General features: G+C 61.6%; 2 protein-coding genes across 8 annotated transcripts; both read left to right on the top strand.

Moving 5' to 3' along the window:
* The first annotated feature begins 2,342 nt into the window (after positions 1 to 2,342).
* On the top strand, positions 2,343 to 7,311 carry SHC2 (SHC (Src homology 2 domain containing) transforming protein 2). 4 transcript variants are annotated; one of them, XM_015300006.4, is made up of 13 exons: positions 2,343 to 2,963; positions 3,543 to 3,613; positions 3,916 to 3,976; positions 4,151 to 4,270; positions 4,369 to 4,422; positions 4,590 to 4,680; positions 4,837 to 4,963; positions 5,072 to 5,237; positions 5,321 to 5,387; positions 5,503 to 5,655; positions 5,751 to 6,052; positions 6,128 to 6,265; positions 7,038 to 7,311. In XM_015300006.4, the coding sequence occupies exons 1-12, from the start codon at positions 2,406 to 2,408 to the stop codon at positions 6,254 to 6,256; spliced, it is 1,899 nt and encodes a 632-aa protein (XP_015155492.2). In that variant the 5' UTR covers positions 2,343 to 2,405; the 3' UTR covers positions 6,257 to 6,265; positions 7,038 to 7,311. The 4 variants fall into 4 exon arrangements, with proteins under 4 accessions (XP_015155492.2, XP_001233682.4, XP_040509636.1 ...); XM_001233681.7 differs by having other exon boundaries at positions 4,629 to 4,680; positions 6,128 to 7,311; XM_040653702.2 differs by having other exon boundaries at positions 4,593 to 4,680; positions 6,128 to 7,311.
* Positions 7,312 to 10,966: 3,655 nt separating this feature from the next.
* On the top strand, positions 10,967 to 14,179 carry C2CD4C (C2 calcium dependent domain containing 4C). 4 transcript variants are annotated; one of them, XM_046904663.1, is made up of 2 exons: positions 10,967 to 11,049; positions 11,492 to 14,179. In XM_046904663.1, exon 2 carries the CDS (start codon positions 11,511 to 11,513, stop codon positions 12,750 to 12,752), a length of 1,242 nt encoding a protein of 413 aa, XP_046760619.1. In that variant the 5' UTR covers positions 10,967 to 11,049; positions 11,492 to 11,510; the 3' UTR covers positions 12,753 to 14,179. The 4 variants fall into 4 exon arrangements, with proteins under 4 accessions (XP_046760619.1, XP_046760618.1, XP_046760620.1 ...); XM_046904662.1 differs by having other exon boundaries at positions 11,029 to 11,089; XM_046904664.1 differs by having other exon boundaries at positions 11,029 to 11,118.
* The last annotated feature ends 2,371 nt before the right edge of the window (positions 14,180 to 16,550 follow it).

Below are 16,550 nucleotides of genomic sequence, written 5' to 3'. Positions count from 1 at the left end.
AATGTGCTGTATATGCATGTCTTAACTGCTTAAATGTAGAACCTGAACTCTGAGAGAGTGCATTTGTCTGTCAAGTTGCCCGGTGTGTATTGAAGAATAAAGCAATGGCACTTTCTAACACCACATTGGAGTTTGAGAGTTTTCTGCCTGGGTTTTGGATGGCAGCGGTGCGACAGGATGCTGCACTGTGCCAACAGAGGCTGTGATCTTTATCCCTGGAAGCTTTTATTTGACTAATGATTAAAAGCAGATGAACGGGGAGTGGGGGGGGGGGGGGGGGGGGGTAGGGAGGGCAGGGAAGCCCTTGCTGCAAAGCTAGCTCTCCAGAGCCTGAAACCAGCTGCTAATGAGATGAAAATGATCCATCAGGGACCTGTGCAGGACTGGGGAGCAGCGTGCGGGAGCTGGAAGTCATGCAGAAGCAGTGTGGGGGTCATGGAGACACTCAGTGTAGGGGGAGGATGGGCAACCAAAGGCTGTGAGACAGACATCTGCAGGCAGAAGTGCACAAGAAGGCACACGGTTGTTTGGCAGGTGTGTGAAGGGGAGGTGCTGACTTGGCAACTGCCTTGCGTGGGTTCTGGGGTTCTCAGAGGAATAAAGAGAGATGGATTTGGGGGTGTGCACATGAAGAATGTGAACCTGGCAGCACGGAAGGGGGCTCGGTGCTGGGAACTAGGAGCTCATTTTCCTTACAGCAGGCACTTCTGCTTGCAGAGTGCTCACTGCTACAACGGCAATAGAAAACACTGCTCTCTGAGATGCTTGCCTGGGCTGAAGGCTTTGCATGTGTTTCTCACATGTGGGATAAAATGATGGGGACAAAGATGGGGACAAAGACAGGGTCTGCAGGGACCAATCACCCCCCCTCTCCCCCCCCAGGCCTGAGCTGGAGCTGCCCGGTGGAGCTTGCAGGAGCCCAGCATGTTCCAGCACTTTGCAGCAGTTTATAAACCAAAGCAAGAAGGGCAGGGAGAGGCTAAGAGAAGCGGTTCCTAATATGGCAACAGCAAATGTATGTAATTCTATTACCCTGATTTATCGATTGCACTTAGAGCGATTACTGGCTTTCACCCCCATCATCTGCCAGGGAGAAGGAGACAGTGAAGAGAAGGCAAGATAAAGGCAGCTGTGCATTGTCCAGGGCACTGCGGCCCCCCAGGGAGGCTCTGGTTCTGTTTATGGGGCAGAGACCTGACCCCTCTATAGCAGAGCATCCCTCTCAGTCCTCATCCTTCGAAAGATGCTCAGTTGAAAGTGGAAAGGCAGAAATAAACAGCACCCAGGGGAAGAGTCGAGGTGAGGAGGTGGCTCTGGGCTTGGTCCCCAGTGTGTGAGTCATGCTGGGAGCCCTCACAGTGGGTGAGATGCCTCACGAAGGCTGGCTGGCCTCCTGCCCCTCTGCTCAGATGCTGTGGGTGGATGCTGTGGGAGGATGCCAGGCTGGACGGGAGGTCTGAGTCCTTTGAATCCCTGAAAGAAACAAAAAGCAGCAGCCTCAGGGCTGGAGGAGGGGAGTATTACATGATTGTTTGAGGTCAGAAAGTCCCTTTAAGGGTGTCCGTCCATCCTCCCTCCCCCCCCCTTCCCCAGCTTGCTGCAGATACTGGCAAAGAAGCAAGAAAATGATTGTGCTTTTTGCTGCCCGAGCCCTCCAGGCAGATATAAACAAGTGGGAGCCAGACAAAATCAGAGTGGACAAGACCACTGGGTTGCGAGGCACGGAAATAAGCCAACCCCACTGTGCAGCAAAGCACAACCCCTGCAACCCTCCACCTCCCAAGCAGCCCCAGGCACCCTGCGAATGCTTCCTGGTGATGGAGTGGTAGAAAAATGGAGTAAATATCCCCGTTGCAGGTGAAGGCAGCAGCCAGACGCTGCTGGCCCCTTCCAGAAGCTGCCTGCTGGCCACTGGGGGCATCCCACGCGTGGAGGGGGGGGGGGGGGGGGCGGGTCAAGGCGTGCCTCCATCAGCACAGGCAGCCCGTGTAGTGCAGCTCATCCCACCTCACCCTCGGGTGTCCCCGATTCGGGACAGGGATCACAGTTGGCTCTTTTGGGGTTCCCATCGTTGGCAGCAGCCCAGAGGGGGAGCGCAGCCGGGGTGGTTGGGGGCTGGGCGATGCCGGCTGATGCCGGGGGGCGCCAGGGGAGCTCGGGCTGCTGGCGGGGCCGTGCTGCCGGTGCAGGCGGGGACCGCAAGGACGGGCGGCGGGGCCGGAGAGGGCGAGAGGCGGGGATGCTCAGGCAGCCGGGAGGGGCCGGGGCGGGCGGCGGAGCGCTCTCACCATGACATCATCGCGGCCCCGGGGGAGCGGGTGGGGGGCGGGAGCCGGCGCGGCAGCGGTGCGGGGCGCTGAACGGCGCCGGAACGGGAACGTTCGGCTCGGCCGGGGCGGCGGGGCATGCTCCCCGAGCCCAAGTATGACCGCTTTCGCGACGAGCCGCTGAGGGCCGCGGCCCGGCCGCGCCATCCTCCGGCCGTCCCTATGCCGGCCCCGGCACCCGCGCATCCCGGTGCGGCCCCGGGGCTGGCACAGCCGTGCCCGGCGGCGGGCGAGGAGCCGGAGGCGGGTACCACGTTCTGCATGCTGCTGCCTCGGATGCCCCAATGGAAGTTTCCCGGTCCCGGCGGTTTCCTCAGCCGCAGCCCTTCGGGTTCCAGCAAGGAGCTTTCCTCGCCGGCCAAAGCGGGAGGAGCCGTGGAGCCCGGGGGGGCCACGTCCAGCCTGGCCGCCGTGCTGGGAGCCTGCGAGCCGGGCTGCTCGGCTCCGTGCTCGCTGCAGGTGATGAGCCGGCTGCGCGGCGGGGCCGGGGCCGCCAGGAAAGCGGCGAGGGTGGAGGGAGCCCGGCCGGCCGGGGACGAGTGGAACCGCAAGGGCAGCTTCATCAACAAGCCGGCCCAGGGCTGGCTGCATCCCGACGAGCGGGTGCTGGGTCCTGGCGTCTCCTACATCGTCAGGGTAAGTGCCGCCGGCCCCGCTCCTCTCTGCTTGGTGTGGGAAGGTGTGAAGCCCCGGGCATGCGGGGCTTAGGGCAGCTGGAAGCTCCCTCTGCTCACTCCTCCTTGTGACACGGTCCCAGACTCCTTAAGGACTGGGCATGACGCCTCTGCCCTGGGATGGGCATCGTGGGGAGCCCCCGTAGCCAAGCAGTGCTGTGCTCTCATGGCATGCATCCCGGGGCCTGGATGCTGCACGGTGGGAGGCCGTTGCCCAGCATCACCTGGGTCTCCATCCTCAGTGCAAGGGCAGCAGAAATGGTCAGTGGGCCCAGAGGCTGTTGGCTTTGCTCTGGACCAACCCAGCCCTGCACAGTGGTTGGGGCTGGAGCCTCAGTTTTCCCCATCCACATGCTCATCTCTGTGGCTATGGGATGCTGGCTGCCATCCAGTGCTGCACAGTGCCCACAGGCAGAGGGGAGCAGGTCTGGAGCTGGTGCCAAAACGGGCCCTTGTCACCGACACCTGGCACCTCTCCATCACCTGCGTGGGGCTGGTGATGTTCCTTGAGGCTTCTCTGACCTCTCCTCCCGTCCTGCAGTACATGGGGTGCATCGAGGTGCTGCGCTCCATGAGATCCCTCGACTTCAACACACGGACGCAGGTCACCAGGTAGGACGTGCAGAGATGGGGGTCAGGGCTGAGGCTGGGTGGACCCCCTGCCCTGTAGGGGCCACCCCACACACTGAGACAGAGGCAGCAATGCGGCGATGGGCATTGGATCAATGGGTGGAAAGAGGAGAAAGGGAGGTGGCCTCGGTGGGGATGACGTACCACCAGCCCTGTGACACTGGGGGAGGCTGGGGGACGTTGCGGCTGCTCGGGGATGATAGTCCCAGAGCTGTGGGAAGGGGAAGCAGCCAGGAAATGGCTGGGACCTGCAGTGGTAATGCTGTGGGACTTGGGGCTTGCAGAGAAGCCATCAACAGACTGTACGAGGCAGTGCCGGGTGTGAAGGGCATCTGGAAGAAGAAGGTGAGTTTCCAACCGACCCCATCCCTCTCTGCTTTCTTAGGGTCAGGGTTATGGGCAGGGTGCTAGGGCTGATCCCAGTGCAGAGCCTGGGGTGTTGGGCACTCTGCGTCTTCCCCACCCCATGAAGGCTCTCTGGAAGGGCACCATCACCCCTGTGCTGCTGTCCCCCATCAGGCTCCCAGCAAAGCCCTCTTCTCCATCCTGGGGAAGAGCAACCTCCGCTTCGCAGGCATGAGCATCGCTGTCAACATCTCCATTGATGGCCTGAACCTCATGATCCCTACCACACGTCAGGTGAGAGCCAGGCATCCCGGCCCTCTGCCTCCAACCTCAGCTCTGAGCCGGGTGTTGGTGGCCTCCCCCTGTAACCTCACTGTGGCCATGCCCTGCAGATCATCGCCAACCACCACATGCAGTCCATCTCCTTTGCCTCCGGTGGGGACATGGTGAGGCTCTCATGTCCCGACCCCACACTCAAGGAGCGGGGACATGGGGCTGCCCATCCCATGGTGGGGCCAGGCTGAGCCGAAATTCAGGGACAGCCCGGTCCTCGGGGCTGGGGCAGTCAGGGCTGAGTCTGGTACTGGCAGCCTCAGCCCCGCTCTCCGCGCAGCAGCAGGACATGAGCCCCAAACACCCTCTGTGTCCCCAGGACACCACGGACTACGTCGCCTACGTCGCCAAGGACCCCATCAACCAGAGAGGTGACGCTGATCCCCAGGGCGCGGAGAAGGGATGAGCTGGGCTGGAGGAGGGCACCTCTTGGAGGGCTGTGAGGGGCAGCTGGGGGCTCTTTGAGGGGCTGCTGTGAGGCTGGGGGAAGGCTCAAGCCATCTGTCCATTCTCCTGTCTGTTTACAGCCTGCCACATCTTGGAGTGCTGCGATGGGTTGGCGCAGAGCGTCATCAACACGGTGGGACAGGCCTTTGAGCTGCGCTTCAAGCAGTACCTGCACAGCCCACCCAAGGCGGTGGTACCCCCGGACAGGTAGGGCTGGGACCCCTCCATTCCTTCCTGTGCCACCCGTGCCTTGTCCTTGCTGGGAGCGGGGCTGGGCAGTGTGTCCCCAGCTGCCCCCGCTGCGTTCTGCACAAGGGTGCTGGGGATGGAGGAGTCGGCGTGGGGGGAGGATGACGAGGCGGCCGAGCATGATTACTACAACAGCATCCCGGGCAAGGAGCCGCCCCCGGGGGGGCTGATCGACTCCCGCCTCCAGCACAGTGCATTCCCCGGCCGCATCCGCGTTCAGCCCTCTCACCAGGTGAGCCCTGGAGCCACTGCTGGCCCTACAGTGAAGGCCCAGGGTCAGCTCCCCCCGGTAGCCTTGCTGTCTCTTGTTCCCAGGGTGGGTTAGCACTCAGACGAGAGCTGTCGAGCCAACCAGGGCAGCCCTGGGACCCAGAGAACCAGGGTGGGTATCACTGCGGGAAGTATTGATGCTGGTGGCATTGGGGTCCCCGCAGGGGCTGCAGAGGGGACCCTGCTCCCAGCTGACCCATGCAGGTGGTGATGCCCAGTCCCCGCAGGCCAGTCCTGCGATGGGTATCTGCAGGCAGACGGGCACCCCCTGGTGCCACGGGACTATGAGGAGCACATGTATGTGAACACACAGAGCCTGGAATCGGATGCCACTCACACAGCGCCAGAGGAGAGCCCCAAAAAGGACCTTTTTGATATGAGTAAGGTGATGGGCTGGGGTTGTGGGGTGTGCTGTGCTCTGGTCTGCCCAGCCCCATGCTCCAGAACAGTGATATTCTCCATCTGGTCCTTATAGGGCCTTTCGAAGATGCCCTGAAGCTCCACAGGTGCATTGCTGGGAGCAACGTCAGTCCCCCCATCGAGGACCAGTGGCCGAGTCCCCCCACGAGGAAGGCTCCCATAGCCCCCACGGAGGAGCAGCTGAGACGGGAGCCGTGGTACCACGGGAAGATGAGCCGACGGGATGCTGAGAAGCTCCTGCAGATGGATGGGGACTTCCTGGTGAGGGACAGTATCACCAACCCAGGGCAGTACGTTCTGACGGGCATGCATAGCGGGCAGCCCAAGCACCTGCTGCTGGTGGATCCCGAGGGAGTGGTAAGGGCAGGGTGAGAGGGCTGGGGGTTATGGATAGGTGGCAGGAGCTTCAGGGATGCTATGCCCCCACCCCAGGTGAGGACGAAGGATGTGCTCTTTGAGAGCATCAGCCACCTCATCAGCCACCACCGGCAGAACGAGCAGCCCATCGTGGCCGCAGAGAGTGAGCTGCACCTCCGCCAGGTTGTCCAGAGGAAGCAGTGATGCCAGGGGGTACGTGAGCCCCAACCCCGCTCCCCTGGCACCGATCTTGCCCCGGCCTTAGGCAAAGCCAGGCCTCCTCTGCACTCCTCTCCTCTGTTAGTGCCTGTCTTCTGGAGACAGTTAAAGGCCCCCAGGGTCAGTATCCATGTCCTGGACCCCAGCAGGGCCTCGTGGTCCCCATCCCTAAGGGGCTGTGTTGTCCCTCTGTTGTCCTCCCACCCACACTGCCTTCTCTCCATTGCCCACGCGGGGCCCCTTGCCCAGAAGGACACACGGATGTTTATTCCACGTGCGCTGGCAAAATGCTGCCCGGGGTGAGGGATATCTGGAGACAACGTGGGAATGTGCTGGGGGTGAAGCATCCTGTGCTGCCAGCGGGGCTGCCCTGTGCCCTCTGCCCTGGACACTGCTGTTCCCATACCCAGTGCTGCTGCTTCATCCCGGCATGAGAGACATGGAGCAAAGGGGAGGGGGCAGTGGCAGGAGCATCATCCCAGGGCTCATGGGGTGGGATAGGTCGAGCAGTGTGCATGTGTACACGTGTGAGTGCATGTGCAGGTATGTGATGGGCTGCTTGGGGCTCCAGCCCCCACCCAGTGAGCTGTGCCTCTCAGCCAGCACTACCGCTCAGGACCCAACTGCTGCCTCAGTCCCCACTCTCCAAGGACGTTGGGGGCCCTTCCATCCATGGGGACTGCATCTCTGCTGGGGCTTTGCCTGGCAGGGCTGGACACGAGCATCTGTCAGAGCTGGTGCTGCTGGGTTTTCCCATTGGTTCCAGATTCCCAGCTGCCTTCTCTCCATGAGCTCACAGAGCCCCTGGAGCCCTGCACAGCCCTGAAGAGGGGGCCAGGATGGAGTCTCTGTGGGGACGGCACAGGGCAGCAGTGAGCCTGCAAGGCTGGGGCTGGCAGGGGGAGAAGCATCCCCAGCCCTGGGCCCCCACCTGGCTGGAGCATTGGAAGGTTTTTATGACATTCACCATCCCGTTTCTCGTCACTCGGCACGGGTTCATTGTTTCGATTACATTTCTAATTAAACCTGGAAATGAGTAAGTTCCCTGCTGTTCATGCTGCCCCAGGCACGATGCTAGCTGGGGAGAGGGCTGGAGGCTGCCAGCTTCTGTGCTCGGCAATGCCAGCACGGAGCAGGGATGGAGATGGGGACACAGAGGGTGCCAGGTCGACTTCTCCATCACCATCAGCTCCTGGCTGGTCCCACATTTGTGGCTGCACCCTGCAACCAGGCATCTCCTGCAGGCACACGTCACCTCTGAGCTCCAGCATCTCCTCCTGTGGCCAGGCTGGCTGGATGCTGCCAAGGTGTCTGCTGCAGCCTTGTCTCATGCTACGGCCAGGCTGGCATCAGAGCAGAGCTGTCGTTCATCACCTGCTAATGACCACCGACAAGTGGCTGGGAGTGGGAGCTGAGCCCATGTCTGACTGTAGCTCCTGGCTGTACCGCTTGGCCAGCTGATAAAAAGGCATTTGCTGGAATTGGTAAAGGCAGGAAAAGCCCTTCCTGAGCCCAGAAGCTGCCAGATCCTGGGCATGTAAGGCTTTCAGAGCTAGCAGCAGGGCCAGGCTGCCAGGGGGTCTGTTCCCCATGGCAATGGGTGCTCAGCCCCACTGGGCTCTGGTGCAAAGCGTGGGCTGGGTACGGCGCAGTGGCAGCGAGCTCCAGGCAGGCTTTGAGACCACTTCCAGCACTGACACTCAGAGATGCCCATCAGGCAGGCACCTTCTGCTTGCTGTGCCCAGCGCTGGGCCTGGGGAAACAGGATCGCTCTGGGGTGGTCCCTCTGGGCAGGGTGAGCACTCAGTAGGGCAGGGTTTGTCTGGGTGACTCAATGAATATCATCATTGCCAAATAAAGCCCAGTAATGAATGTGTAATTTTCCATTGATAGTCAAATGCCGACAGGGATGTAGCTCTCCCATCTCAGCTGCTATTTTTTGTCGTGTAGTAATGTGTCTGCAAAGATAATTGCACCATTCCCTCAATAGCAGAGGCAGGAAAAGGCAGCGAGAGCCCCTGCTTTCTTCACTGTTGGAGAACCAGCCTGTGCCTCACACCAGCTGCTGCCTGAGATGCTGCGAGCCTGGCGGGGCTGCCACGCCGTGTTTGAGGGGCTTTAGGCTCTTTGCATCTCATGTCCGTGCCGACTGCTGCAGCAGAAGCAGAGCAAACCCCCCTGCAAGCCTCCCAGCACACAGTCAGTGCTGTGCGGTGTGGGGAGACGAGCTGAGAGCTGCGCAGCTCTTGAAAACAGAAAACAATTAAATCTGAGCCCTTTACCGAGTTAACTACGGACATGAATAATGCGATCAGAGCGTCAGTTCCCCAGGAGTGCTCGCATCTGAAATTGAATTTCTGCCGGGCGGTGGGGAAGGACGGCTCGCTGCCGTGCGCTTCTGCCCCGCTGTAAGGGAAGGAGGAGGGGGGGGGGTTCTGCTTCCCATCCTCCAGCAGGTGGTAGCACGCTGCCGGCTCCGCATCCCCAGCTCTGCCGTGTCCCAGCCCTGTCGCCGTCCCCAGCTCCGCCGTGTCCCCAGCCAGCGCTGCTGCGTTGTGCCCCCATGCATTGCCGGATGCTGCGCACCCCCGGCGCCCTCCAGCCCGGCACGGAAACCGACCCTTATCCATCTCTGTGTCACCTGAGTCACGCTGCCTGGGGAAGGCACGGAGCCCTGAGGGCTGTTATCCCAACCCCATGACGGTCGGGGGGGGGGGGGGGGGGGGGGGGCAGACAGGAAGGGCAAAGCACCTCTCCCAGCTCTGCAGCGCTGTGCGATGGTCTGCAGCCTGTTTTGGAAGCACTGGGAACCTCGTTTCTCCCAACCCTGCGTGCATTTGTTCCCTGTCCGTCTCTAGCTGTGGTCTGGCACCTCCCTCTGCATGCAGTGTCTGTGGCAACGCAGCGCTGGAGGTGAAAGCTGGTCCTGAGCCCAGCATAGCTGGGCTGGCAGTGAGGGCAGCCCGGGCACAGCCTGCATCCCCACTGCGTGACCCCGCACCGTGAGCACGAGATCCCCTCTGCTGTCCCTTTGCTGCAAACCGGGACCCATGAGCTCTCCGTGGCTTTGCCCATCGCTGCAGCCCCTCTTCTGCCCCAGCATCGCAGCGTTGCTCCCCTCCGTGCTGCAGGGACTGCTGATCCAAAGGGGAGCGTGCGGGCAGGGCTGGCCCCGCTCCAGCGCTCTTTGTTATCTCCGGGGAACTCAAGCATTTCTGCGCCTTGTTTACCTCCCGTTGTACATGGGTGGAGGAAAGGTAAACACCAGCCTTTTGTTCACCAGCTCCTTTTCCTTGAGCCTCTTTCTCCTCTCCCTGTCTCCATCCACTTTCCTCCCCACCCCCCCCCCCCACCCCACCCCGGGTGGAGCCAACACTGCAGTGCTGAGCCCCAAGGACATCCACAGCGCTGCCATTCCCCCTCCTCAGTGCTTCCCAACAGATACCCCATCCCGGACCCCTCCCTTGGAGGACCCTTCATGCTCCGTTTGCTGGTCCCATTTGCTTCTCCCAGATCTGTCCCTGCAGTGGGCAATGGACTGCTGTGCCGAACAACCCATCCCCAGGTGAAAGCCTGCAGTTTGTCAGAGTGATGTGCTGAGAAAACCGAAGTGTCTGCCCTGCCAGGCAGCACTCACATGGCACAGGGGGCACACAGGGGAAGCCAGGCCGTGTAAATCAAGGGCAGGCCAAAAAGCTTTCTGAGAGGGAACTGTTGCCCTCCCAGACCCTGAGCACCTTCTCCCTCACTGCATTGACCAGAGCTGAATGCTGGCCCTTGGTCTGTCTCTTGTCCTTCTCTTTTAGCAGCTCACGGTGTGGATGCAGAGGGAGCTGAGAACTCCCACCCTTCTCACGGTGCTTGGCTGCCACGATCCACATGGAATGAGCTCACCAAGCCAGGCTTTCACTTCTGGTGATTATATCCACCCCTGTGCTGCCGCTATGGGCTCTTTACAGGGGAGAATGGAGCCCTCCTGCCTCCTGTCAGCATCCCTGGGGCAGGAGGAACCACAGCTGGCCCCAGCCATGCCCCGTCCTGCTTGGGGCAGCTCTGTCCCCGAGGCTGTCAGTCCATGTGGCACCTGTGGGGCTCATCCTCCTGGTCTGAAGATCTGCCCTCACCCCGCGGGCTGCAGCGATGCTCCCTGAGTTCCGCTGACGATTTTGCCCCTGGTGTCCCCGGCACCACCCGGGCCATATCCTATCCAGGCGCTAGAGAAATGTGTGACAAGTGGCATCGCCTTCCCCCACTCCTTCCAGCCACGATATTAAACCACTTAATGCACTCAGCGAGTCCTTGAGCTCTGAGCCGCCTTGGAGTGCTGTTGGCTTTGTTCAGCGCTTTGATGAGCTCGAGAGCTTGGAGGGGGGAAAGCACCGGGCTGCCAGCGGGCTCCACTCCGTGCTCTTGCGGTACTCCGGGCGGGAGGGAACCGGGGGCACCACGGAGCTGCCGTGTCCGGTCTCACTCAACTCACGGTCCCACTTACGGCTACGCGGCGGAGTGTCCCGGGACGGGTGGGGAGCGGGCCGCGGGATGCCGCTCCCCGGGTCAGAAGGGGCCGTGGGGGAGAGCTGGGTCCCGACCCGAGCCGTCCCGGTGCTCAGGGCTGCCCTGCGACCCCCGGGCAGCATCCCCCGGGGTGCCCGGTGCGGTGCGGCAAATGTAGGGGCGCAGCGCTCGGAGGATTACGGCGGCGGCGCGGCGGGGAGCGGCGGGGCCGTATAAAAGCGCGTCCGCTCCCGCCCGGGTCTGCGGCGGCGGCTCCGGTCCAGGTGCGGCAGCGGCTCCAGCAGCGGAAACGGCAGCTGCCCGGTGGGCGGCCCGGCTCGGCACAGCTCTCCGTGCGTCACGGCCGCCCCGTCCCATCGCTCCCAGCGCTCGGGTCCGGTGGCTCCGCCGTGCGCCGCGGGGTCCCGGGGCGGCGGGTCCCGGTGCCCGTCGGTGCAGGCGGTTCCTTCCCGATCCCCGTCTCGGGGCTGGCGTGTCTCGGTCGCGACGTCCCGCGGCGCGGTCCGGTCCGGTCCTTCCCCGTCCGTTACCCCCGGGGGCCGGAGGGTCCCGGTGCCCCGCATCGCGGTCGAGTCCTTCCTCCCCTCCCCTTGGCGTCGCTCTCCCTCGGCGCGCCCCTTCCCTTCCCCATCCCCGTTCCCGTCACCCGCGAGGCTTGCGGCTCTCGGTTCCCGGTGACAGCGTTTCCGATCGTATCTCTTCCAGCCCTGCACCCGGCGGCAACATGTGGCTCCTGGAGCGGCTGCGCGGCATGGCGGAGAACAGCGGCGCACGGGGCTCGGGGCCCGACGATTCCCCGCGGGGCTCCCGCTATAGCAACGTCCTCACCCCCGATAAGATCCCCGACTTCTTCATCCCGCCCAAGCTGAGCGCCGCGCCCGCTGAGCCCGAGGGTACCGAACCCACCGCGCCGCCCATCCTGGGTCCATCTGTCTCGGAGCAGGACCTGACGGACCGCAAGACCCCACGCAGCCCCCGGCCTCCCAGCCGGCCCCGTGCGAAGGCATCCGGCCGGCACATCATCCAGATCGAGAGCGCCGAGGACTGGACAGCCGAGGGCGGCTTCGGCACCAACGTGGACCCGCAGGCGCAGACGGCCATGTCTCTGCCCTACGTGCCCAAAGCGCAGACCTCCTACGGCTTCGCCACGCTGGTGGAGAGCCCCCACACCCGACGTAAGGAATCGCTCTTCCACAGCGAGCACAGCAGCCTCTGCCCCTCGCCAGCCACCTCGCCCAGTGCCCAGCGCAGGGCAAAGCTCAACGGCGAGAGCAGAGCCCAGGCACCTTCCGACCTGGGGGCGGCCCTCATGCACCCCGGGCGCTATTTCAGCGGTGGTGAAAGCGACACGTGCTCCTCGGCCGAGTCCTCGCCCTTCGGCTCACCCCTCCTCTCCCGCTCCGTCTCTCTGCTGAAGATCTTCAGCCAGGAGAGCCAATCGAAGGTCATCAAGCTGAAGCACTCCGTGGCTCGCAACAGCTCGCTGTCCACCGACGACAGCTCGGCCGACACCAGCCCCAGCGCCCAGCGTCGCTCCAGGAGCGCTCCGGCCGGGGGACAGCCGGCAGCGGGCACGGAGCTGCCGCAGGGTCGGCCCCGTGAGCACAGCCTGCGGCTCAGCCGGGGTGGCCGCCTCCGTCTGACTGCTGATTATGACCCTTCCAACGCCCGGCTCCGAGTGCAGCTCATCTGCGCCGAGGATCTTTACGACGCTCTGGTCGACGTGCGTGGCATCCACTGCTGCGTTTCGCTGTGCCTCAACCCGGGGAAGCTGCAGAAGCAGCGCAGCACCATCATCAAGAACAGCCGCAACCCCGTCTTCAACGAGGACTTCTTCTTCGATGGGCTGGGCCCCAGCCACGTCAGGAAGCTGTCCCTCAAGCTGAAGGTGGTCAACAAAGGCAGCAGCCTGAAGCGAGACACGCTGCTGGGGGAGAAGGAGCTCCCGCTCAGCGCCCTGCTGTAGGGCCAGCAGCCCCGCAGGGAGCGTGCCCGTGGGGCTGGGGCACGGGAGGGCTTGGGTCAGCCCTGGCCCCTCTGAAGTAGGGTTTGGAAGGGCCCCCAGAGGAGGGCCAGGGCCGTGGCAGAGCTCAGGGACGCAGGGCCAGGTCCCCGGGAGCGGAGCTGCCAGATGCAGCCCTCCTGTGCCAGCCTCTCCCTTCTGTTCCAGCTCCCTGCCCGGGGCTGCGGCTCCTGGAGCACAGCAGGAGCCACCTGCCCTGTCCCCTTCACATGGGTGGATGTCACCTGCCGGGCTCTTCCCTTTCTGGTTCCCGTGGTCTGCAGCTGGCCAGCACGAAGGTTGGAAGCGCGTAGAGCTCTGCAGCGTGTTTATTGCCACCTCTCTCCAAGCCTTAGCTCCTGGAGTCAGATGATGGCATCGACCTTGGCTTTCATTTAAAAGTCAAGCTTTGTAGTCTTGGAAACTGCAGAGAAAATGCTGCAGAGGTGACCCAGGAACCTGGTTGGGGTCCCTGGGAGGTGGACTTGGGGCTGACTCACGCCTGTGGTCTTTCTGAGTCCCTTCCTGGGACCGCATAGGGTGCGCAGGTCAGCTCTGCCTGACACCCCACAGCCTTTGGGGTGCCCTCCTGTCCTGGTCCCCCAGATGCTGACCCCTCCCTCCCACGGATAACAGCTGCAGGAACTTCAGAGGCATTTGGATTTGCCCAAACCCAAATGGGTGCTGATAGGGGCTGGCGCTGCTGCTGGGGGGCACACAGCCACGGGGGTGAGCATGCATGCTGGGGCAACATCCCAGCAGACCCCAAGCACCAGGAGAAGCACCCTCTGCCTTCCCGTGTGCTGGTGGCTGTGTACCTGCATGGCACTGGGCATGGGTGGCACCAGAGCAGGTGGCAGGCAGGGATCTGGGCTGCCCTCCCCACTTCTGCCTTCCCTGAGCACTCATGGGTGAGGGGCTTGGGAGCTTCTGCAACCCCCCCCCACCACCACCACCCATCCACCCACAGGGAAATGCATGGCCCTGGGGTCACAAAGCCCCCACACCTGGCAGGACCCAGTCCCCAAACAGGGCTGTGTTGGCACATTGACTCCCAGCACTGCCCGGAGACATCGGAATGGGGGGGAAATTCAGGCTGGGGTATCTGTAGGTGGCCGAAAAAGCCACTTTGTTGTCGTTTGGTGTGATGTTACCTGCATGTATTTGTGAAAAGGAGCAGAAATAGCATTGCTCCTCTCTGCCCCCTTCCAGCACGTGTGGACACACGCACATGTGTCCCTCTGTGTCAACCTCTGTTGGTGGCGGTTGATGTTCCTTCCTTGTCCTTTGCAGCAGATGGCAGATTTCAGTGTTGGCTATTTATATCCGAGGCTGATCTTTCCCAGCGTGTTTTACTTCTGTCTGTAAATATGTTTCAGGTATACGAGGCATGGTTCTGGTAGCTGTTTGCATGTAAGGGGGGGGAGGGAAAGGGGTGGGGGTGGGGGGAAGTTAGGGTGATCGTGGCTGTTTGTTGAGCTTGTGGCTGCAAACAAACCGTGCAGGACGTGAGGAACAGACACATCCCTTTGCCACAGGGGATTTCCCACCTGCTGCTCCCCATTGCTCTCCCCCAGGGACAACCAAGGGCGGCTGCCCGCCCACCTCTGCTCTTCCTCCATGCCCTGGCATGGGAGGGGGGGGGGGGGAGGAAGGGGTGGAGGGGGGCTGAGCTCAGCACCAAGCAGAGCAGGCCCTGCTGGGGATAGGGGACACCCAGCTGGTGGCCAGGAGCTGGGGGAGGACCAATGCAAAGGTTTCTGTGCTCATGAAGAGCTGGGGATGCCACAGCCCCCCCCCCCCCCCCCCTTCCCCCCATGGCAGAGCTGTGCTGTGTGTCTTTGGGTTTGGGAAGGGGTTGGGAGGCTGAGAGCAGGGCTGGGGGCTGCTCTTTGGCTGCATGGGGGGGAATTGAGGGCTAGGAGTTTGTGCCATCCCCCCCCCCCCCCCCCCCTTCCTCACCTGTCCCAGGACTGCTGAGCCCTGGGATTTGCTGCTGTGATGGATGGGAGGGTGGATGTGGAGTCCTGAAGGGGTCCTTCCTCCCTGTAGCCCTTTTCTAACGTTCCTGCTTTATGATATTTCTGTGGCTGGATTTAACAATGCTTTTTTTGGGGGGGGGAAGGGGGGAGTGAAAAAAGAATATATATATATATTAATGAATGGAATGTTTGTTTACAGATGACTTCCCCTTTTCAGTGCAATAAAGTCTTTCTAAAACAGATGCAAGTGGTCCCCAGCTCCTGATGCTCCTTTGCTATCTGCTATCCCATGTGCTGCTGATGCTCCCTTGCTTTCTATTATCCCATGTGCTGCTGACCCCCCTGTGATGGGAAGCAGTGGGGACAGCCCCCCCTACCCCCCCCTTCCCCAGCTGTTCCAGGCCAGCAGCTTATTCTGCTTCCTTCTCCTTCTCTTTCCCTGCCTTCCATCTCTCAACCCACTTCTAATGAGCGCCGGCTGAAGCAAAGAGGGAGGTTTGCCTGCAGCCTAAATGCCACTTTTCTCATTTCCACCATCCTAATAATTTGTCATTTTTAGTAGGAAGAAAGAATAGGAATGCTAAACAGATCCGCCCTCCTTCCTCCTGGCCCCACAGGGCACAGAAAGCAGCGTGGTGAGAACTTGGCAGGTGCCAGGAAATTAAAGTAGGGTTTTTTTTTCCTTCTTCTAGAGGTGTAAAAAGCTACAGCAGTTAGCAGTGAAATGAGTCTGATTAAGTTAGTTTGCAATAGAGTGGATGGGGTCCCTCAAGTGCTCAATGTGCAAAGCATGGGAAGCAGTCAGAGGGGCGGCTGGTGGGGGAAGATTTAGCTCTGAATTACTAATTGAGTTGTCAAGAGGAGAGATATGGAGCTTGCAGAGCCTGGGGTTAAACCCTGAGCTGGGGCTGGGCTGCAATGAGCCTCTGGGCTGCAATGAGCCTCTGGGCTGCAATGAGCCTCTGCACTGCAGGCTGGGGGATGGCCAGGGTGGGGGTCCAGCCAGGACCCATGGGACCGTGGGGTAAATAGGGTCCATATGGTTGCCTTCCCCTGCAGATATCTGGGTGCTGTTGGGGTCGGGGTTAGCCTCGCAGCCCCCCCCTGCTCTGCCAAAGCTGCTGATTTACCATTTTGGTAAAAAAAAAAAGAAAAAAAGAAAAAGAATAGGGGGAAAAAAAAAAAGAAAAAGAGAGAGCTTCTTTCTGTTGCTTGGCAACATCTTGGCTGCCTGGTCCGGCTGCGGGGGCTGCAGGGCTCTGGGCACTGTGGGGCTGCCCCAGCTGTATCCTGATCCCGAGCATCACTCCCAGGCTCTGAGCAGCTGGTGGGGGAGAGCAGTGCTGCCCCGGTGGGCGGAGGGCACAAAGCACCCACCCTGCAGCTGCGTGTGAGTATCGGCCTCCCTCCGGCGTGCGCTCTCCTTCATCTTTATTGCAAGCATTTGTCTTCCGTGGCAGCACGTCTGTTTTAAAGCAGGGAGAGAGACTCCCACTGTTAGCGGGAGGAAAACAGAAGTTAATTGAATCCCACAATTCCTCATAGTCACGTCAGGTGAGAGAGAAAAGCCAGGGGGAAACGTTTTGGCCCCGTTGGCTGCTGACTGTGAGGTCTGGGCACCTCAAGCCATGGGGACATCAGGCTGTGGGCACCTCAAACCGTGAGGACACGGAGCCCCGGAGGGGTCCTGCTGGCAATAGGGACGACCTGAAGCTCTTTTCCAGCCCTGCAGCATTTGCAGGTTTGATGAGAGCCAGCACAGAGCAGCAGCTTGCAGGCT

Source organism: Gallus gallus, chromosome 28, assembly GCF_016699485.2.
Source record: "Gallus gallus isolate bGalGal1 chromosome 28, bGalGal1.mat.broiler.GRCg7b, whole genome shotgun sequence".
Lineage (NCBI taxonomy): Eukaryota > Metazoa > Chordata > Aves > Galliformes > Phasianidae > Gallus > Gallus gallus.
This window is presented reverse-complemented; position numbering and strand designations above follow the sequence as displayed.

Coding starts and splice junctions, on each gene's coding strand:
- SHC2 (XM_015300006.4), top strand. CDS start 2,406: ATGCTCCCCGAGCCCAAGTATGACCGCTTTCGCGACGAGCCGCTGAGG. Junction 5,238..5,320: donor GCGTTCAGCCCTCTCACCAG/GTGAGCCCTGGA, acceptor TCTTGTTCCCAG/GGTGGGTTAGCACTCAGACG. Junction 6,053..6,127: donor TGGTGGATCCCGAGGGAGTG/GTAAGGGCAGGG, acceptor CCCCCACCCCAG/GTGAGGACGAAGGATGTGCT.
- C2CD4C (XM_046904663.1), top strand. CDS start 11,511: ATGTGGCTCCTGGAGCGGCTGCGCGGCATGGCGGAGAACAGCGGCGCA.